This window comes from Musa acuminata, chromosome BXJ3-9 (genome assembly GCF_036884655.1).
Source record: "Musa acuminata AAA Group cultivar baxijiao chromosome BXJ3-9, Cavendish_Baxijiao_AAA, whole genome shotgun sequence".
NCBI lineage: Eukaryota > Viridiplantae > Streptophyta > Magnoliopsida > Zingiberales > Musaceae > Musa > Musa acuminata.
In genome coordinates this window covers 16,330,149-16,353,107 of record NC_088357.1, presented here as the reverse complement: position 1 = coordinate 16,353,107, position 22,959 = coordinate 16,330,149, and the positions used below count along the sequence as shown (strand labels likewise).

Genomic DNA, 22,959 nt, shown 5'->3' with positions numbered 1-22,959 from the left:
TAGGTCGTAACAACTCGGTACTACTATGGGTGGTCACTTCCACGACGATGCCTCATCTCAATATTGATGATGATTTTAATTTTTTTAATTTAAATTATACATATTATTATGTTAATGATTTATTATGAATCAGTATGTCAAATAAATAAATTCTAACGTTTGTTAATTCAAATTTGATAGGAAGAACTTATATGCTATGATTTTTTAAAATTTATGAGTTATTTTAAATATGAATAAATCATAAGAGTTTTAAGTGGTTCGTGATTAAAATCACAAAGAGCTAAAATTGATGTCAACTAAAATTGATGTTAACACCCGCTCTGAGTTCAAGTTCCTCAGCAAAGTAAAAGATAAAAGGTTTCCTCATCAAATAAAGAGCTTATGAACAATAACAGAAAAAGAAATAATAACCAAACAAACCAGCTTTTCGCATTCGTGAAGAATCTGTTCCGTTGACAAAGCTGCTTGCTGTAGTTTTACAAATCACACCGAAGACTTTGAAGCTTGTCTCTTTAACTTTTACCTTTTGAACATGAGAACTCTATAACTACAATTACAATAACTTTGCCCACAAATCCATAGAGATGCAACTCGAATGAAAATATACAATTTATGCAACTCTATAATATGGACTTGTTCTGAGAGGAAAATCTTGCTTATTGCGTAAATCATTTACCTGAAACTGTCCTGTAAGTCTGTCAGAAGAATTTGAACCATAAAATTCACAAGCTCCCTGTGTCAACTATTTTTACCTTTCTCTTTGCTGCATCAAGTCTTCTGGGCTCTTTATCTGCCTACCTCTTGATCAGCCATCCAATCCATCTTCCTGAGATTGTGCTTCGCTCTTTGCTTGCTTGGCCCTCGCTGTGAAAACTGCTCACCTTCTCCAAAGGGCTCACATTCATTTGCTCGCATACAATTTGGTATTGGAGAAGCCAATCCGTTGCAGCATCTTGGAATTGCCATATATAAAAGTTTTTCTTTCTAGTAACCTCTTCCTTGATTTGTTCTTTCTTGAACTGATGAGATCATGAAGTATTATTGTCAGGCAGATCAATTCTCAAATCATGAAAAAGAAGATGAATCAGACTTAATATAGCAGCAACCTTAATACCCAGCAGTTTATATCATAAAACATCATGGTTCAAACATACCACGTGCACCATTAATATAGCAGCAACCTTAATACCCAGCAGTTTATATCATCAAACATCATGGTTCAAACATACCACCTGCACCATCAAAATTAAACAGATCACACTGAAACACAAAAAGAAAAAAGGCTGCACAGGAACAATAGGAAGTTCTTTAGTCAGAGATGCAGACAGCAATGACATTGGTTGAAACTTGAAAGTGCATGTCAGGGCACCATTTCTGTGGACATAACTTTGGCACCCCATGATATCATGTCATTCAGAGGTTGCCATGCAGCTCCATACATTGCACCAACAGAAAGCATGATGCCCAAGCAAAGGTTTTCAATATCTATGATATTGTGCAGAATTTTTTAATACTTTATCATATTCTTCATCGACCACCACGAGTATCGATCCGAGTCCTCGTACTGTCGGCAAGCTTGATATGAAGTCCAAGAAAATACTCTCCCACGACTTTTCTGGTATGGGCAATGGCTTCAAAAGTCTCATCGGCTTTCGTTGCTCCACCTTATCTTGTTGGCAAATAAGGCACGTTCGAACATATTCCTCCACATCAGTCTCCATCTTCGGCTAGTAGAAGACCCTCTCCAAGGGAGCCAATGTTCTGTGAATGCCCAGATGTCTAGCCCAAAGGGAATCGTGACACTATCTCAAGAGTTTATGCCTCAAATTGTCCACTCGAGGAAGATAAACCCTATTCCCTTTTGTGTAAACGAGTCCCTCCTGGACCTAAAATCGTCGTGCCTTGTCTTCTTTGATTAGTTGCATCAGGGTTACTACCTGAGGATCACTGTGCAGTCCATCCTTGATCCTAGAAAGGAAGTTGGAGTGCAACTGATTCACTTGGCCTCCGCCCTCCAACTGCATGACATTCACCCACTCCACTTTCCAGCTCAATGTATAGGCCACGACATTTGCTCTTCCGGACTTATACTCCATTACCATATCAAACTCGGCCATAAAGTCTTGCCATCGTGCTTGCTTTGGGGAGAGTTTCTTTTGAGTTTGGAAGTAACTCAAAGAGATATTGTCCGTCCTTAACATAAATCGCAATTCGAGAAGGTAGTGCCGCCAAACTCATAAACAGTGGACCACTGCTATCATCTCCTTCTCGTGCACTGGATATCGCCGCTTGATCTTGTTGAGCTTGCAGCTCTCGTAGGCCATCCGGTGACCCTCCTGCACGAGTATTCCCCTAATAGCGAAGTTTGAAGCATTTGTATGGAGTTTAAAGGGCTCTCCATAGTTTAACAATTTGAGCACCGATTCTTCTAACACAGCAGCCTTTAGATCTTGAAATGCTGCTTCACATTTGTCGGACCATCTCCAAGACTACTCCTTCAGCAACTTCGTCAGTGGAGCTGCGCGCTTTAAATACCCAACTATGAAGCACCAATAGTAGTTAATGAAACTAAGGAAGGATCTCAACTCCAACACCTTCTTTGGAATTCGCCATTCTGCAATAGCTTGCACTTGTGATTTGTCCATCATAATGAAACCATCACTTCTCCCTTTTCACGAACAAAGTATTTGTTAGGACTCTAGCTTGAAGAGTCCTAATTGAGAGGGACATCCATGTAAAACTGTTAGGACTCTAGCTAGGAGAGTCCTAATTGAGAGGGACATTCTGTTAGGACTCTAGCTAGGAGAGTCCTAATTGAGAGGGACATTCATGTAGGAGGTGTTTTCTTAGAGAAGAATTAGGAGTTGTAAGGGAATAGGAGTCTTGACTAGGAGTCCTATTAGGAGTTGGTTAGAAGTAAGAGTCTTAAGTAGGAGTCCTATTAGGAGTTAGGGTTTAGAAGCCCTATAAATAGCCATGTATTACTTCTCTTTTCATAAGCAATAGATGAATCTTTTCTGCAGCCTTTGAACAGCAATTTGGAGGGAGGAACCCCTATAGAGTTCCAAGGAGGCCGATCCCCTAAAGAGATCAACCCCAAGTTTAGAATCTGCAAGGGTTCTATCACCTGGTATCAGAGCAGCGTTCTTGGCGTCTCGCTGCCCTTCCACAGCCATCCATCAACCCTCCACAACCGCCCAAAGCAATTCCCATAATTGCTTAAGAGATCGTTGCCAAATCCCGCTGTCATCACCACCCCCGCGGATCATCCTTTGATCTCCCCGTGAATTGCAACAGGTTCTGGTTTTCTACCTTACTGCTGCTGCAATTTAGTTATCCTTATTCAAAAATCCCAAAAAAATTGTTCCTATATTGCTGCATAAACTTTTCGTCACAAATTTTTGATCTCTACGATGAAAGATATATTGCAGAATTCCAACCGTATAGCACCATCTGTTTGATCTTGCTATTGTGTTTTTTCTATCCAAATCTCTATGAAATTTTTATGACATCTTTAACATTTCCTAACAGCAGATTTCCTTTGGTTTTGTTAAAAAATTCTCAATATAAACCATTGATATTTTACGTCTAATCTGCTATACTTGAAAATCTGCACTGTAAAATTTCAGCCGCATAGCAATGCTTGTTTGATCTTGATACTACGTTGTTTCTATCCAAATCTCTACGAATTTTTTATGATAGCTTTGACACTTCCTAACAGTGGAATTCCCTTTGGTTTCATCAAAAAATTCTCAATATAAACCACTGATCTTTTACGTCCAATCTGCTATACTTAAAATTCTGTGCTGCAGAAAATTTCAGCCGCATATTGTTGCCTTAACCCATCTATTTACAATCTTTTTTGAATGAAATTTCTTATACACTTCATAGATCATATTGTCTTCCATCTAAGATTGATATATAAAAAAATTCATCTCAAAAAAATGATTTTGTGTTGCTGCAAATTTTCGTCGTAGCCCGCTGAAATTTCTCGACGAGAATTCTGCTATCACAACTTGCACCAATTTCCTTGCTGTTATACTGTCGAAATTTTCTTGATTAAATTATATATCCTTGCTGTCATATAAACTATGATTTTGCTATCAATTTTCTCCACAATTCTCTCAAGTTTTTGATGGAAATTACGTCGAGAAACCGTTGTTTCTTCGACGACAATTCTGCTCTTACAAGACAACACATACTTGCTGCAACTTCCACTTATTTCTGTCAAACCTTTGCTACCATCTACCACAGATCCAAAACTTTCATCCACAGCCCTAAAACTCTGCCAAACCACACCCTCAAACTGCACCCAAAATAGCCACAAAATAAGCCTAAACCGTAGCCTACATCCAACCAATACACCAACCCTTTCAACCATCACTTCTCTCAACCTATACATGCCTTTAACCCAACAACAAAAGAGAGATCTTAACATCATAGATTTGGGGGCATATACTATGGCATCTAAGGAGGCAATCAATGCTAAATTCGAAGCCTTGGAGGCGCGAATGGAGGATAAGATTCGGACGCTCTTTACTGAACTCAGATTGGGCCGACCACTAAGCCCGAAGAAATCATATCAAGGAGAGAGCTTTGCCCAATCACACCAAGCCCGAAGAGATGACTTCCAAGGGAGGGGAGGCTCTATGACTGAACCCAACTATCCATGCATGAGAGTGGACTTCCCTAGATGGGAAGAAGGAGACCCGATTGGTTAGATCTCGCGCGCGGAGCGATATTTTCAGTACCACAAAACCGCGGATGCATCTATGGTGAAAATTGCAGCTATACATCTTGAAGGGGATGCTATACAGTGGTTTGACTGGTTTGAACATACTTATGGAGTCCTTTCATGGCGACAATTCAAAGAAGAACTACTGATTCGCTTCAGACCAATCGATTACGAGAATATTGACGGACAACTAGCAAAGATCCGACAAACCTCCACCATTCAGGAGTACCAAACCAGGTTTGAAAGGTTATCTAATCAAACTCATGATTGGTCTCAAAAACAGCTATTGAGAACCTTTATTGAGGGCTTAAAGCCGGAGATCCGAGGAGAAGTTAAAGCGCGACAACCGTATACGCTTATGGCAGCCATCTCTTTCGCACGACATCAAGAGGAGCAATTGAACCATGAATCTCGGAGGACTAGGGTCACTCCTCAACCAGTAATATTGAAGCCCTTAGCCCCCCCTACTATCGACCAAGTCCCTACACCAAAGAGTTTAATAAGAGAAGAGCTTCGGGAGCGATATGCGAAGGGGTTATGTTGGCATTGTGACGAGCCGTGGAGTCGTGAGTATCGCTGTAGTAAAGGGGGACTTCTTATGATTGAACCGATAGAAGAAGAGGTCATTGAACATCCAAAAAAGAGCCTTGAACATGAAGAAGAAGATGCAGAAGAAGAGCCACAACCGACCGAAGTTACGGTACATACACTAGCTGGCTACTCAAACCCGCGAACGATGAAAGTTGGAGGCCTTCTCAAACAACAACTGATCACTGTTCTCATCGACACGGGCAGCACTAATAACTTCCTAAACAGTAAGGTTGCTGTTCATATGAACTTACCTATTGAGAATTGCAGCAGGTTTGTCGTTAAGGTCGCCAACGGACGGATTTTGAAGTGTGATCATAGGTGCCCGCAAGTGAAACTATTGCTGCAGGACCAAGAGATAATTGCATATTTCTTCCTCCTCCCTCTTGATGATCATGAGGCCATACTCAGAATTAAATGGTTGATGACATTAGGTGATATTTCTTGGAATTTTATGCAACTATTTATAAAATTTTACAGTAAGGAGAAACAGGTGATACTGCATGGGAAACGTGAGGGCGACGTAATGATGATTTGCACACATCAAATGGAGAAGGTTTTGCATAAAGCATGCAGGGGCTTTTTGGTACAACTTGAGCAGCAAATTAAAGGAGAGCCAATAGAATTTGAAGTTCCAAACCTATTTCCTTTGCTTGCTGAATTTTCAGATATATTTGACGAGCCGCACAACCTACCTCTTACTCGTCGGCATGATCATTGTATAATGATTTTTCCAGTCAAATCTCCAGTAAATGCTCAGCCATGTCGGTATCCACATCTCCAGAATGATGAAATAGAAAGGATTTTAAAAGAGATGCTTGAAACAGGAGTTATTCGGCCAAGTTGCAACCTCTACTTTTCTTCGGTGCTACTTGTACACAAGAAGGACGAAACATGGCGAATATGCGTTGATTACCGAGCTCTCAATGGCATAACCATCAAGAACAAATACCTTATTCCAATAGCAGATGAATTGCTAGATGAAAGGGAGCATAAATCTTTGCAAAGCTGGACCTTCGATCCGGGTATTATCAAATACGAGTGTATGAAGAAGTCATACCGAAAATCGCCTTTCGAACACACAACGGCCACTACGAATTTTTACTTTCTTCAACAAAAGGTGAAATATCTTGGGCATATCATATCAGAGGAAGGTGTGATGGTGGACCCCTTCAAAATTGAAGCAATGCAAAACTGGCCTACCCCGAGGAACATAAAATTGCTACATGGCTTTTTGGGTTTAACAGGCTACTACCGTAAGTTCGTGAAAAACTATGGAGAGATCAGTGCACCACTTACTTCCTTACTGGAAAAAGATGTCTTCCAATGGTCGGACAGAGCCTCCACTGCCTTCGACAAACTTAAGGCAGCCATAACGATGACGCCGGCGCTAACACTACCAGATTTCAACCAACCCTTCGTTATTGAGGCCGACACATCTGGAGTCAGAATTGGAGTCATTCTCATGCAAGATGGTCGATCACTCGTATACACTAACAAGGCATTATCTCCCTCCCATCAAAATAAGTCAACATATGATAAGGAGTTGCTCGCCATTGTGCGCGCAGCAACGAGGTGGAGACCCTACTTGATTGGTCGACGATTTCAAATTAAAACCGATCATAAAAGCCTCGAGTACTTTTTGGAGCGAAAGATATCATCCCCTGAGCAGCAAAAATGGGTAACAAAACTTCTTAGATTTGATTATGAAATAACTTACAAAAAGGGGAAAGAGAATGTTCTTGCAGATGCGCTTTCGCAGCTACCCGAGCAAGCTGAAGTTTCAGCTATTTCACTTCCGACCAGCAACTTTCTTAAAGATATTAAGATGGAATGGCAGGAAGATTCAGAGACTAGTAAGATTATAAAAAAATTGGAGGAAGCACCAAGCTCCGTGGCTCATTACAATTGGGACTCAAAAGAATTACACTATAAGGGACGCATTGTGCTTATGATAAATTCTACTTGCATCTTCACGAGTAGATTTTAGACCAAGTTATTCTATATGCAGTGTACTAAATTGAAAAGGAGTATGGCATATCACCCACAAATCGACGGCGAGACAGTTGTAAATAGGTGCTTGGAGACAGCCCAAAGCCACCCACCAAATATGACTACCCAAAGAGAACTCCAGACCCAGCGAAGTGTCATTATTGATCGATGGATCGTGACTCGACGACGACGACCCACTAATGAAGTTCTAATACAGTGGGCGAACCTACCAATAGAAGATGCTACTTGGGAGAACTATGACGACTTGAAGATCAAATTCCCAGAATTCATGAATCATCAGCCTCGAGGACAAGGCTGATTTGGCGGGTCTGTTAGGACTCTAGCTTGGAGAGTCCTAATTGAGAGGGACATCCATGTAAAACTGTTAGGACTCTAGCTAGGAGAGTCCTAATTGAGAGGGACATTCTGTTAGGACTCTAGCTAGGAGAGTCCTAATTGAGAGGGGCATTCATGTAGGAGGTGTTTTCTTAGAGAAGAATTAGGAGTTGTAAGGGAATAGGAGTCTTGACTATGAGTCCTATTAGGAGTTGGTTAGAAGTAAGAGTCTTAAGTAGGAGTCCTATTAGGAGTTAGGGTTTAGAAGCCCTATAAATAGCCATGTATTACTTCTCTTTTCATAAGCAATAGATGAATCTTTTCTGCAGCCTTTGAGCAGCAACTTGGAGGGAGGAACCCCTATAGAGTTCCAAGGAGGCCGATCCCCTAAAGAGATCAACCCCAAGTTTAGAATCTGCAAGGGTTCTAACAGTATTCTCCCTGAGAACCTTGAAAATTGTCTAAAGGTGCTCAATATGCTCCTCGAGCATTTGGCTATAAACGACGATATCGTCCAAGTATACGACCACAAACTTGTCCAAATACTCATTGAATAGTTGATTCATAAGAGTGCAGAATGTGGCCTGAGCATTGGTTAAGCCGAAAGGCATCACTAAGAACTCAAACGCTCCATACCTGGTCACATAGGTAGTCTTCGCTTCGTCGCCTTCAGCAATGCACATATGCTAGTACCCCGACCGAAGGTCGAGTTTGGAGAAATACTTTGCTTTGCCCAGTTGGTCAAATAAGTTCGTGATAAGCAAGATGGGATACTTATTCTTCACTGTCACCTTGTTAAGGGCTCGATAGTCGGCCCATAGTCGAAGGTTCCTATCTTGTTTCTTTTGGAAGAGAACTGGAGCTCCAAATAATGTTTTGGAATTGTGGATGAGACCACCGCTTAGCAGTTCGTCTATTTGCTTTCTGAGCTCTGCCAACTTTGGAAGGGACATGTAGTATGGTGGTCTTGTTGGAGGCTTCACTCTCGGCTCAAACTCAATATGATGATCCACGCTTCTACATGGCTATAGAGTTTTCAGTAACGTGGGTGGCATAACATTTGTGAACTCCTTCAGAACGTTCGCCACTACATCAGGTTCATGAAGGGCCTCCCCATCGAGTGGCTCTAGCTTCACAGCGACCATGAAGGTTAATTCTACTTTCGTACCCCTTTCTTCAGTTATAATACCAATATTTGTTGGGGGTCCTTGGTTTCTCTCCGAGAGAAGGGAACCACACAGGGGTCGTCACCTCCCATAAGATATAGGGAGTTTAGGAACAACATTGGCACCAACTTCGTCGCATGCATGAACTCCATTCCGAAAATCACTTGGAAGTCGTCTAGTGGCACCGCCATCATGTTTGTGTTCCCGCTCCATGTTCTGATCTTGATGGGGGCTCCCTTTGCCAGCTCGGAGATCCGTTTGGCCTCCAAGTTCACTGCCTTCTTCCGACTTGGGTTCTTCTCCAAGATCAGCCTAAGTCGATTTGCTTCTCGATCAACAATAAAGTCGTGGGTAGCACCCGTGTCCACAATTGCACGGGTTGTTTGGTTATTGAGCTTGATGTCCACGTACATTAGCTCGCTACTCCATGCTTTATGTGCCTTTGCCTTTATGTTCTCCCCCACTTGACCCTGCAAAGCATTTAATAAACGCATTGCTCCCATCCGGGGTCCTTGCAACTCTTCATCATCACTGCTGCATTCCAAACTACTCGAACTAAGAGCGACGACCTTGCCCTTGTCCAATTTGAGAGGGTGGATTGAAGCTGTTAAGACGTTGAGTGCTTGTTTTTGTGGGCACTCTCTCACTATGTGTAGTCCTCCGTACAAGAAGCATCTGCTAAGTTTTGGGGCCTTACCTTTTGAGTTAGACCCTTTGTGGGAACTCTTCTTCCTCTGTTCGCCCCTGAACTCCTTCCCTCGAGAATATTTCGGTGGGCGATTTCCTAAAGGCTGTTTCTTTTTCCCTAGTCCTTTGAGGAAAAAAAGACAGTGAGCCTTTCAATGGCCGTATTCGCCCCGATCATATCAGTGACATTCCTTCGATGCAGTTTCTATTGTGCCCATGACTTTAGGTCATCGAGGAAGCTGAACAGCTTATCCTTTTCGGACATGTCCTGTATATCTAGCATTAGTAAGGAAAATCGCTTCACGTAGTGTCGAATGAAAGTACTTTGGTGGAGTTGTCTCAGCTTCCTCCTTGCAACGAACTATGTATTCTCGGGTAGGAACTGCGTTCTTAACTCCCACTTCAAGTCCTTCCATGTGTCCACTCGACACTGACCTTATTGGATCTCTTCTTAACGGGTTTGCCATCAAATTTTTACATCCTCATTCATATACATGGTTACTATCGAAACTTTGGTATCTTCAGAATCAGGTCTTGTAGCTCAAAAACATTGCTCCATATCAAACAAGAAATTCTCGAGCTTGTTTGCGTCCCTAGTACCCCCGTAGCAATGAGGCTCAAGTGCTCTCAAGTTTTGTGGCGACATAACATGGGTGTTGCTCCCTCCCGCATTTAGTGCCCTTGTGTCCCTAGTATCCATCATTGTTTGACAATAAGACATCATCAATCATCCAGCATTTCATGAGCGGATCAATTAGTAAACTCATTCTTTAATGAGCACCTGCACTGTATCCCTAGTGTCCCTACACGAGTAGCTATGAGACAAGCCGCCTCTATCATATAGACAAGTATATAGTACACCAGTATATCTGGTTATCTCGATGTCCCTCTTGAGTAACCTATGACCGGGATTATTTAGGGTTTGTATTTAAAGGCGAATCAGTCTCATTATCGTATCTCAATCTGGCGGTACCACCGCCTAACAGTCTGGGAGATTGTGTTTGGGCGATACCACCGCCCAGTCTGGCGGTACTACAGCCAGACACAATCTTGAAGACTATGTCTGGGCAGTACCACCGCCAGACCTTACTACAAGATACTGAATGGGCCAAACAACAGGCCCAATTGACCCCTAATTAAGTTGGCATGGTTATACCTAAAACCAACTTAATTAGACATAATTAACTCGATCTAGACACACACGATTACAAGCATGAATCCTATGTTGTCTGGCATGTTGTTGGTTTATTCGGCACATCGTCCTCTCTTGCGGCGTATTACCCAATTGGCATGTTGACCTTTGCAACATCCGATCTCCTTGGTGCAATGTTCGATCCTTTTGGCCCGATACCCGAACTCATGGAACGAAACCTTCTGGCGATACGTCGACCGATCCTCCAGCTCGACATCCAATCTTTTGACATGTTCCACTCCGACCCAACGTCTGATTCCTCCTACTTTAATCGATTTTCCTTTTCTAATCTAGTTTAGTCCTGCGTCACTCAAAACGCATCGTAAACTCATCAATTGATTTCATCATCAAAATTTAAGATTCAACAATCTCCCCTTTTTTATGATGATAACCAATTGATGACGGAGTTTAAACCAAACTCCCCCTATCAATATGCTATATTGATAGAAACTTTGAATTCAGAAAATCATGACTATTTCATCATTGCATGCATCATGGATATTAAAAGACCCAATTAATCACATCATTGCATGCATCTTCAAATCATGAGCATTGCATGCATAATACCAATTCATTATGCATATTTTTAAAATCATCATTACATGTGCATAATTCCAAATTATCATACATAATTTTAACTCATTATTTTAGGCTTAATATGCATGATTATTATCATACCTTCTCCCCTTTTTTCATCAAAAAAAGGAGAAGTGCAACTAACAAGTTTGTAGATATGCAAGCTAGTAAGATAGTAAATTTTGAACATGCAAACTAACAATTTTTTCACATATAAAAGTTAGCAAAATTTTTGCATCTTTTGAGATATGCAAGATAGCCTGTTTTTGCATCTTTTTGAAATGTATAAGCTAGCAAACTTTGCTTGTCTTTTAAGATGAGCAAGCTAACAATTTTAGCAAGTTTTACATCATACAAGCTAGCAAATTTTACATTATTTTACAACATGCAAGCTAGCAAATTTCACATCATTTTAGAACATGTAAGCTAGCAAGTTTTCTCCTTGAAATGTGTAAGCTAGCAATACTTTCTCTCCCTTTGTTATTATCAAATATAAGGGAAAAATATAATATTGTAGTTTATTTCCCTTTATATCAATTATCAAATCATCACATGAAAAATATAAAGAAAAATTAATTTGATGATGAGATATACACTTCATAAATACAAGGGAATATTAAAATAACTTTTAAGTTATGAATCAAATATAAAAAAAAAATCAAGAGAAAAATTATTATTCATTTGGATAAATTAAATAGCGAAAAGAAGAATCATAGTAAACGATCTTAATTCATATAAAGAAAATATCAAGTTATAATTCCGAGAAACCAATATCATGATTTGAATTAATAACTCATTCAAATTCAAATCGTCAAATCATCAAAATCACTTTCAAGATATTCAAAATGACATAAATAGATTTATCAATCTCTTGAGATGCTAGCGATTTTCTTTCTCCCTTTGTCATTGTAAACAAGAAAGAAAAAGAGGGGAATTATATAATGGTGCAATTCATTTCTCTTTACATCAATGCTTAACTCGTAACATAAGGTTTACAACCATAAATACAAAGGAATTATTCATAATAAAAATCATGTCATAAAAGATAATATCAAAGAACATATGAATACTAAAAGACATGATTCATTTTAATAAATATCATCTTAAATAATCAAAAAGAAATCTTAGGAGATCAAATAGTAATAGAAATCTTAAGTCATGAATTTCGAAAATGATATTCTCTTTAGTAAATAGTGAATAGAATCATAGGAGATCAAATAAGAGATCTTGATTCATATAAAATAAATCTCAAATCATTAATGTCAAGAATCAAGATTCGTTTGGATAAATCTTCTCTCAGAAGATAAAATCATACGAGAACGAAGTGATTCATATAAAATACATCTTATGTTGAATAAATCAAGTGTCTAGATAAATATGAAAACAAATTATCAAATCCAAAATCATCATCAAAATCACTTTTCTTTTATTCGGAAAATTTATTGAAAGTAACGTAGATTGATTCCTATAAGATTAAAAGTAGCTAAAGTTCTTTTAGTTCCAAATTTTGTGATTGATTTCATGCTCTAGTTTTCCATACAAAAGCCATACATCATCGTTTAAAATCGAAAAGTAATACGAAAATCATAAAGATACACGTTATTGTTTCTTAAAACGTTCATAGGATTAATCTTATTAGATGTATAAGCATTAGATTTAAATCTAGCATTTTATTCCTTTATCATAAAATATGCAATTATCATGATCATTTTTTTCAAACCCACAAGAAAGAGAAGCATGATCCCCCCCCCTTTTTTTTTGGTATTTTATATACTAAATTAAAAACAACTCATGAAATGCATCAAGTAATTTCATAGTAAAGGGGTTTTGGTTGAGTCACTTACCTTATTGTCAAAAGCCACCAGGCTGTAGTTCGCCACCTCTTTTTTGTCGGTTTGCTCCTTATCTTCGGATGCACTCGAATCGTCTCAAGTCACCTTGAGTGCTTTCTTCTTCTTTTGTAGCTTCTTCTTCACTTGCGGACATTCGCTTTTGAAGTGCCTTGACTGATTGCATTCATAGCAAGTTGTTTTGTCCTTTTTAAGTTTATTTTTATTTTTCGATTCTTGTTTTATGAACCTTTTAAATTTACTTGTAAGGAGTTCAAAGTCATCATCACTTGAGCTTTCGCTCGAGTGGTCTTCATTTATTCTAAGTGTCAAATCCTTCCTATTCTTTGGAAGGTTGTTCTCAAGTTCATCAAGTTCTATACACGTCAGTTCATAGGTCATTAAAGACCCGATAAGTTCTTCAAGCGGAAAGTTATTTAGGTCCTTTGCCTCTTGTATTGCAGTTACTTTCGAATCCCAATTTTTAGAAAGTGATCATAAAACTTTATTAACAAGTTTAAAATTTGAAAAACATTTGCCAAGAGCTTTTAAACCATTGATGACATCCGTAAAACGGGTGTACATGTCAATAATGGTTTCGCTTGGCTTTATTCGAAACAATTCAAAATCATGCATTAAAAGATTAATTTTAGAATCTTTAACTCTACTCGTGCCTTCATGTGTGATTTCGAGTGTGTGCCAAATGTCATGTGCAATTTCACAAATCGAAATACAATTAAACTCATTTTTATCTAAAGCACAAAATAAAGCATTCACGCTTTAGCGTTTCAAAGAAAAAGTCCTCTTCTCCAAATCATTACATTCATTCATTAGTTTGGAAGACTTTTCAAAACCATTTTCAACGATATTCCATAAATCGAAGTTCATAGAAAGCAAGAAAATCCGTATACGAGTTTTCCAATATGTGTAGTCCGTCCCATTGAACATAGGAGGACGAACGATAGAATGACCATCTTGAAAGCTCGAAAAAGCCATCTCTCTTGGGTGTTAAACCAAATAAAGAGAAACGTGGCTCTGATACCGACTGTTAGGATCGTAAATGACACTAAGAGGGGGGATAAATTAGTGCTTCGATAAAAACCTCAACGATTCGAAAATTTTCATTCGATGAAAGAACCGTGTTGGAAATGTTAAAGGTGTGCTTTACTTAGAACAAATGCAATAAGCAATTAAAGCAATATCAATGACAATAAAAAGCAAAACAGAAATACAAACCAGATTTATAGTGGTTCGATCGTTGTGACCTACATCCACTCTCGATTCCTCTTCACTTGAGGCCACTGGCTTCCACTACCGATCTTCTTTCCAACGAGCGAAGATCAACTACCCTTACAATTCTTTCTCCTCTTCATAGGTTTAGGATATGAAGGAGGGAACTCAACTTTTTAATAAGGATTGCAACCTTAGAATCATAAAGTTTTGTTCTGCTTTTCGTGCTTCCTCAAGCAGAAAAGATTGGGGTATTTATAGACCCCAAATGACTTTAAAAATTGGAGCCAAAAATTTGAATCCCCGAGATTTCGGGGTACTACCGGTACCACCGCTAGTACTTTCTGACATTGGGCGGTACCATCACCCAGTCTAGCGGTACTACTGCCTGACACCCTGACACTGGTGGTACCATTGCCTGACACAGTCTGGGAGATTGTGTTTGGGCGGTACCATCACCTAGTCTAGCAGTACCACTGCCTAACACAGTCTTAAAGACTGTGTCTAGGCGGTACCACCGCCAGACCCTACTACAAGACATTGAATAAGCCAAACAACAGGCCCAATTTAGCCCTAATTTAGGCCAAATTGGTCTATAATCAAGTTGACATGGTTACACCTAAAACCAACTCAATTAGACCTAACTAACTAGATATAAACACACACGATTACAAGCATGAATCTTATGTTGTCCGGCATGTAATTGGTTCATTCGATACTTCGTCCGATCCTTTCGACGCATCGTCCTCTCTTGTGAGGTATTGCCCAATCAGCATATTGACCTCCGCAACATCCGATCTTCTTGGCGCAATGTCCGATCCTTTTGACCCAATGCCCAAACTCATGTCACGAAGCCTTCTGCTGATACGTCGACCGATCCTCCGGCTCGACGTTCAATCTTCTAACATGTTCCACTCTGGCCCAACGTCCAATTCCTCTTGCTTTAATCGATTTGCTTTTTTTTATCGAAGTTAGTCTTGCGTCACTCAAAACGCAGATTAGATCGTAAACTCATTAATTGATTTCATCATCAAAATCCGAGATTCAACAAGAGGATCATTGGCCATGCTAAAAAGAGTGAAGGAATTTATTAGCTTGAAGATCAAGGTTTTTAATTTCGAATGATACCACATGTACCGGGCGGTACGTATTGGTCCGCTAGCAGACCGGTACGCGGACCGCCCGCTACTAGGTCGTACCGTCGATTGGGGTTGTTTTCGCCCCGTTACCATACGAAATCGATCGGTGACGGTCGATTTTGACCGTCGCCACCTGCTATGAGCGATATTAGCCGAGGGAGAAGGAAGAAGAGGGAGAAGGAGAAGAAAAGGGAGAACTTGGAGATCCGGCCCTGCTCTCCCTTGACGATCCCGATCCGTCGTCGCCCTCCCTCGCCGAACGCCCAGATGAGATGTCGCCTCCTCCTCCTATGAGGCGACGAGGCCTCGGTGTCGTCAACGACTTCTCCTCATCCACGTGGGGAGAAGCCTCGGTGTCGTCAGTGACTTCTCCTCATCTGCACGGGGAGAAGTTCGCGGGGAGAAGAAACAAGGTGACGTCGCCTCGACGATGTCACCTTTTTTTTATTTTTTAACTTTTATATTATATATATATTTATTTATTAATGATCATACAAGAGTATGTTGGGTCTACCTCTTAAAAGAAAATTTTGATGCTAAAAAAACTTTTAAGAACCTTTATATTATGATCCAAAATCAATTCCAAGCAAAAATACAAGTTTCTAGAACTCATAATAGTAGAGAATACTTTAATACTATTCTAGTGTTCTCGATTCCTACTTGTTAGATTATAGAATAATTCACCAACTTCATGTGTTAATAGCTCCCAACAAAATGGTATTGCAGAACGAAAAAATAGACACCTACTTGAAATAACACGCTTTCTCTCATTTGCCACTTATGTTCCTGAATATCTTTGGGGAGATATCATTCTTACTACTTTTTATTTGATTAATTGGATAACTACCAGACTATTTAATTTCTAAACACCTCTTGATTGTTTATCTACCATTTATCCACATGTAGAACCGTTTAACTCTCTTCCACTAAAGGTATTTGAGTGCATTGCTTTTGTCTATATTCATAACCACCATCGAAATAAACTTGAACATTGTGTATTAAAGTGTGTTCATTGGCTACTCCTTGGCTCAGAAGGGTTACAAATGTTATGATACTATATCAAAAAAAGTATTTGTCACTATAGATGTCACATTCTTTGAAAACCAAATATATTTTCAAAAGACTCCTCTTCAAGGGAGAATTCTAACTAGGAATATTGTGTTCGGGAACGTCTCTATCAATCCCTATTTTCTTATCAGATTCATCTCCTACTTTCACTTTACTAAACCTATCTAACCAACAACTAACTAGTCCTATTAATACTCCTGAACCTAAATCTCCGGCACCACAACATACTATTAGACAGCCTACTTTAAAGAAAGATGTCATTGTTATTGCACCTAAGCTACATGTGTATTCAAGACAGTGAAATTTAGAAAAGGTTGATGTTCACCCTCTTGAGTACCACAGAGTCTGAACCGATAACAGATCCAAAGTTCCAAACACACGTAACCCTATTCCTTCCTTGAATCTTGATGTTCTCATTGCCATTGAAAAAGGAATTAGACCTTGTATGATGCATCATATATCTAAATATGTGTCTTATCATAGATTGTCTTCAACCTTTAAGGCTTTTACAACTCACTTGTCTAGTTTAGAAATTTAAAAAAAGATACAGGATGCTCTATTAATTCTAGAATGAAGAGAGAGTTATGGAGGAGATGAGAGCTCTTCAAAAGAATCATACTTGTAGCTTGGTGCATTTGCAAAAGGAGAGAAATCCAGTGGGATGCAAATGTGTGTCTACTGTTATATACAAGGCATATGGTTCTATTAAAAGATATAAAGCCAAATTAGTTACAAAATGATTCACTCAAATATATGGTATTGACTACCAAGAAACATTTGCTCCAGTTATAAAACTAAATATTACTTGAGTATTGTTATCTCTTGTAACTAATTTTGAATAACCTTTACATCAATTAGTTGTGAAAAATGCCTTAATGGAGAACTGGGTGAAGAGGTATATATGGATATACCACTCAGTTTTGAGAATCTGTATATCTCGAATAAGGTGTGCAAGCTGAGAATATCTCTTTATAGTCTCAAGTAATCACCATGTGCATGATTTGAGATATTCATGAGGTCAATTCGTGGCCATGGTTACCCTCAAAGTCACTCAGACCATACAATATTCTATAAACACTCTAATAAGGGAGACATTGCTATTCTTATATTTAATGTGTACAATATTATCCTAACAGACAATGATATCTCAGAACTAGAGAAATTGAAGCATATCGTAACCAAAGAGCTTGAAATTAAATATCTTGGCCAGCTAAGATATTTCTTGAGCATGAAGATAACGAGATCAAAGAACAGGATATTTATTTCATAAAAGAAATACACCCTAAACCTTCTAAAAGAAACAGGGATGTTTGGTGAAACCTATGGATACTCTAATATATCTCAATCACAAATGAGGATATCCCTCTTAAAGAGCCACAGTAGATACAGTTAGATATCAGAGTTTAGCTAGTAAATTGATTTACCTATCTCATACTCGCCTAGACTAGACATTTACAGTGAGTGAAGTGAGTCAATTTATATTCACAACATGAAGAGAAGAACACTAAGAGGTAGTATATAGGATTCTTAGATATCTGAAATGGATTTTGAGCAAGGGATTGTTATTCAAAAAGGATAATCATATGAGAATTGAGGTCTTCACTGATATGAGATCAACTTTAGGATATTGTCCAATTAGTGGAGGTAATTTGGTGACTTGGAGGAGTAAGAAACAAAAAGCTATTTCTTGAAGCACTGCTGAAGCCAAGTTTAGAGTAGTAGCATAAGGTATTTATGAACTCTTATAACTAAAAATGCTTCTAAAAGAATTACAAATACCCATTGGAACTCCTATGACACTACTGTGACAATAAGGCTGCTATCAACATTGCTCACAATCCAGTGCACCATGATTGAACAAAGCAGAAGTAAATCAACATTTCATAAAGGAGAAAATTGAGAAAGGAATTATTTGCATGCCAGAAGCAACTAGCAGACATTCTTACCAAAGAGCCTCAAAGATCTTCTTATGAGGATTTAACTAGCAAGTTGGGAATGATTGACAACTTCGAGCTAGCTTGAGGGGGAGTGTAGAAAATCCTATAATTAAGAGATTCTGATCTCATAATTAAGGGATTTTATAATCTCATAATTAAGAGAATCTATTCCCTATTTTAGGCCACTCAATCAAGATCAAATCAGCCTATATTATAGGAAATAGATTGGAATGATATACAATCAATTTCCTTAGTTGTACAGTTTGTAATCAGCCTATATATGTCTTCCTTTATATATAGAAAAAAGTATGAATGAGAAAAAAAATATTCTTTTGTGTTTACAAGACATTCTCATTTCAGAAGACACAAAACAATCCAAGGGCAAGGATTACCTTGTGTCGACATAGATTAGAGGTAGCATGCCAGAAAGAATTAGCACATGCCATCTCAACCCATGATGCAGGCACCAACATATGGCTAGGCCAACTTTTAGTTTGTTCCATGACACAATGGCATGCCAACTGAGCCAAAATCATTTGGTGCCATAAAGCTATTAGAATGCCTTTATACAATGATGATACTACAATCCTTGTCCCAGGCACATATCAAGTTTCCATCTCCTTTCATTGAAATAGTAAAAATCAAATTGGGAATAACATTATTTTCAAAATCACATGAAACCAAAATCCCATCCAAGAAAAAAAAAAGGATGATCTTGTTTTACCAAAATAAACACCTAGAGAGAAGGAGCATCATAAGAATATGAGAAAGAACCTCTAATCCTACTAAAACCCATTACTAAGAACATATGCTCCAAAACCCTAGAAATTGAGAGAAAAAGAAGTTTTAAATCTAATCAAAGAATTGTTTTATAAGGGCACCTTGCTATGGAGAACTAGAGGAAGTGGTGATGGCAAAAGATGTGAAATAGCTCAGGATTGAGAAGCTGCAGAAATTGCTGGAAGGAGGATGCAAACATCCAAAACAATAGTGGGTTAACTCGCTACCAAAAGTCTCCGCATGAACATTTACCATTCTCAAAATGATGAAACCTGTTGCAATCTCGTAAAGTGATTTTTCGTCCAACAATCTTAGAAATGTAGCAGAACGCTGAGTGGCAATCCCCACATACCCGAAGGTTCTTCATAATACGTATAGGGACTCTGCAAGAGCGAGTGAGGACGAAAGCAACTGCGAGCTTCTCACTGTGATAACTTAACAACTCTTCTTTTGTCTCCATATCTATATCATATAAAGTGAACTCTGCTTGAGGAACATAACCTGCATCCCTAATCTTCTGAATCAGAACATGTAGCTCAGCATAAATCTCTTCAGTGTTTGGATGTGATCTGTCTCCAGCAACGAAAACATGAAGTCCATCATGTGAAGTGACCCAACTGCGACCTGCTTCTTTCTTAACTGGTAATGTCCTCATAGCTGTTCGAGTTTTTGCTACATCTTCCCACCTCCCTCTAGATGCATACATGCTAGAAATGAGCACGTAATTTACCGGATTTTCAGGTTCCAACTCCAAAAGCATCTCACATGCTTGTTTCCATATGCCACTCTTAGCACCATCTTTTGATCTGCGACAAGCAACTAACACAGTTCTCCATATCAGATTATTTGGCCTCACAGGCATTCTTTTAATGAAGTCCTCCATTTCATTGAGCTTACCTGTTCGGCCTAGAATGTCTATCACGCATGAATAGTGCTCCGTCTGAGGAACTAAGCCATGGTTCTTCATAGATTCAAAATACTTTAACCCTTCTTCCACCAATCCCGCATGACTGCAGGCAGATAAAACACCAACAAAGGTGACAAGATCTGGTTCCTGACCCCATTGTTGCATTTTCCTAAAGACCTCTAAAGCCTTATCTCCATTCCCATGCCTAGCATAGCCAGAAATCATGGAATTCCATGAGAATTCATTTCTCGAATTCATGGACTCAAAAACCCTTGAAGCATAATCAATTCTTCCACACTTAGCATACATATCAACCAGTGCACTGCCCACTACTACATCAGTTTCCAAATGAGACCTTATTCCAAAGGCATGTATTTCCATCCCACTATCTAGTGCTGCTATGGATGCACAAGCACTTAGAACAGTGGCAAAAGTGAAACCATCCATTTTTGGTCCATTGTGTATCATGAACCAAACAAAATCCATGGCCTTCTGCATAAGTCCATTTTGAATATATCCAGAAATCATTGAATTCCATGACACCTCATTCCTCCTATCAGCCATTTTACGGAAGAGACACTCACAAGAATCCATCTCACCAGACTTTGCATAGCTTGAAAGGAGAGCATTCTCCAGAACAATGTCTCCAGACATTCCATGTTTTAGCACTAGATTGTGAACTTGCCTGCACATTACTATATCTGATAGTGCAGACACAGCAGTAAAAACATTTATGATTGTTACTTTGTTTGGGTACCACCCTCTTCGTGTCATATCTAAGAAAATCCTCAATGACTCAGTCAGGAATACCTTATTGCTGGCCAATGCTCCAATCATACTGTTCCAGGAGACCTGGTCATACTTAGTCATATAGCTGAAAAGTCTCCGGCAGTCAGACATCCTACCACATGCTCCATACATTGTGAGAAGTGAATTTGAAACAGAAACATCCATATCAAGTCCTAATTTAGTTCCAATGCAGTGGACCTGTACACCTGTGCTTAAAAGCCTCAAGTTTGCACATGAACTCAATGTACTAATGATTGCATAATTGGAAGGTTGGATATCATTTCTTAGCATCAGACGAAAGCTTGACAATGACTCTTTAGAAAACCCATTCTGATCAAAACCAGAGATCATGGTATTCCATGAAATCTGATCCTTCACATTCAAGTGGTCAAACACCTTAGCAGCATCATCAACTGCACCACACTTTGCATACACGTTAACCAGCCCATTCCCAATCGCTATGCTTGAGGCTATCAGACCGGTCCTAATAGCATGACCATGAACCTCCATTCCCTTTTTTCTTCCTTCCTCTGACTTTGAGAATTCAGAGATCGCACTCAGCAATACCACATAAGAATCACTATTTATTATTACTGAACCTCTTGTTTCTCTGAACACCTCCACTGCTGCTTCTCCAAGGTTCTGCTTGAAGAGACCCACCATTAATCCATTCATAGAAATAGCATTTTTCTCATCCATTTGTTCAAATATTTCCTTAGCTCTGTCGAGCAATCCAAACCGAGAAAATGCACTAACTAGTGCACTACCCACATAGATATCTTTTGAGAAACCAGACTTAAAAACATTCGCAAGCACTTGCTCAAGAATACATCCACCATTAGAACAAGAGTAAGTTGCAGTTATCAAGCTGCCATAAGTGGCTTCATTGGGTCTCAAACAACATCCTATACGTCCGGTTTGCATTCCTGAAAACAGCTCAAAGGCAGAGATGGTGTCCCCTCTCTGTGAGTGCACGGAGATGATCGAGTTCCACGTAATGAAATGCTTGGCTGGTGTCCAATCAAACACTCGCTGGGCATCCCATGTGGAATCCAAACGACAACCACCATACATTGAAATCAGCGCATTACACACCGTTGTGTTTGTCGAATGCCATGTTTTAGAGACCAGCCCATGTATTTGGGTTCCAAGAAACAACCGATCAGGACCTGAGTCCTGACATGCTCGGAGGACACTCCCAAAAGTGAAGCGAGTGGGCTCAAGCCCAGACCGAATCATCATGCGGAACAATCTGCATGCCTCATCAAGGAACCCGTTCTGGGCGTGTCCAGTGATCAAGCAAGTCCAAGAAACCACGTTCCTCTCCTGCATTTGATCGAACAACTCACGAGCGTACGACAAGTCGCCAGCTTTTGCATAGAGATTGATCAAATTGTTTGAGAAGAACAAGTCTCCAGCGAAGCCTCTCTTGATCAGCTCAAGGTGGAGGCTTTGCGCGTCGCAGGAGTCCATGTACAGACGTGCTTGTCGTAAGAGTCGCGGGAACACCTCATAAGCCAAGTCGTGCTTGTCGCCAGGTCCCTGCGCGGACGTCCTAGAGGACGTCGGGGCGAGGAGGCCGCGGCGAGTCCTTCGGTGCTGCGCGAGGAGTTCATCCAGTGGGATTGGAGTAAGAAGCCGGGACTTCACGCGAGCTTTGGGAAGGATGACATTAGGAGTCGGGAACGGGTTGAAACGGAAAAATGGAGGATTAGAAGAGAAGATGCGAGAATGGAGCGCGGACGAAGTGAGTCGACGCACGAATCGGTGGTTCATCAGCAGCGGGATCCAACAAGAGTCGATCAAAGCCTTGCACCGCGGAAGAGAAGCATAATCGGCGGGGCAAAAGATCATGTGCTCAGAAACTGTTCACGGAACACCAGCCCGTTGTTCCCCTAAGCGTTCTCCACCAATGAACAGCAAGCAGAGCGAAAACAGGGCTCCTACTTTTAGACTCCAATTTCTGAAAGAGCCCGCGATAAATTCTTAATTTTATTGTTATAATATA

The 22,959-nt window shown here is 39.7% G+C and overlaps 1 protein-coding gene across 5 annotated transcripts; it reads right to left on the bottom strand.

Annotated features, from left to right (window-relative positions):
- Positions 1 to 404: 404 nt before the first annotated feature.
- Positions 405 to 22,901, bottom strand: LOC135648357 (putative pentatricopeptide repeat-containing protein At5g09950). Of its 5 annotated transcripts, none has more exons than XM_065165991.1 (3): positions 19,357 to 22,901; positions 753 to 1,232; positions 405 to 687 (listed from the first exon to the last, which is right to left on the bottom strand). In XM_065165991.1, exon 1 carries the CDS (start codon positions 22,803 to 22,805, stop codon positions 19,479 to 19,481), a length of 3,327 nt encoding a protein of 1,108 aa, XP_065022063.1. In that variant the 5' UTR covers positions 22,806 to 22,901; the 3' UTR covers positions 405 to 687; positions 753 to 1,232; positions 19,357 to 19,478. The 5 variants fall into 5 exon arrangements, with proteins under 5 accessions (XP_065022063.1, XP_065022062.1, XP_065022060.1 ...); XM_065165990.1 differs by having other exon boundaries at positions 405 to 1,059; positions 1,155 to 1,232; XM_065165988.1 differs by having other exon boundaries at positions 405 to 1,019; positions 1,155 to 1,232.
- Positions 22,902 to 22,959: the final 58 nt, after the last annotated feature.

Excerpts from the sequence above, each read along its gene's own strand:
- LOC135648357 (XM_065165986.1), bottom strand. The coding sequence starts at position 22,805 with ATGATCTTTTGCCCCGCCGATTATGCTTCTCTTCCGCGGTGCAAGGCT.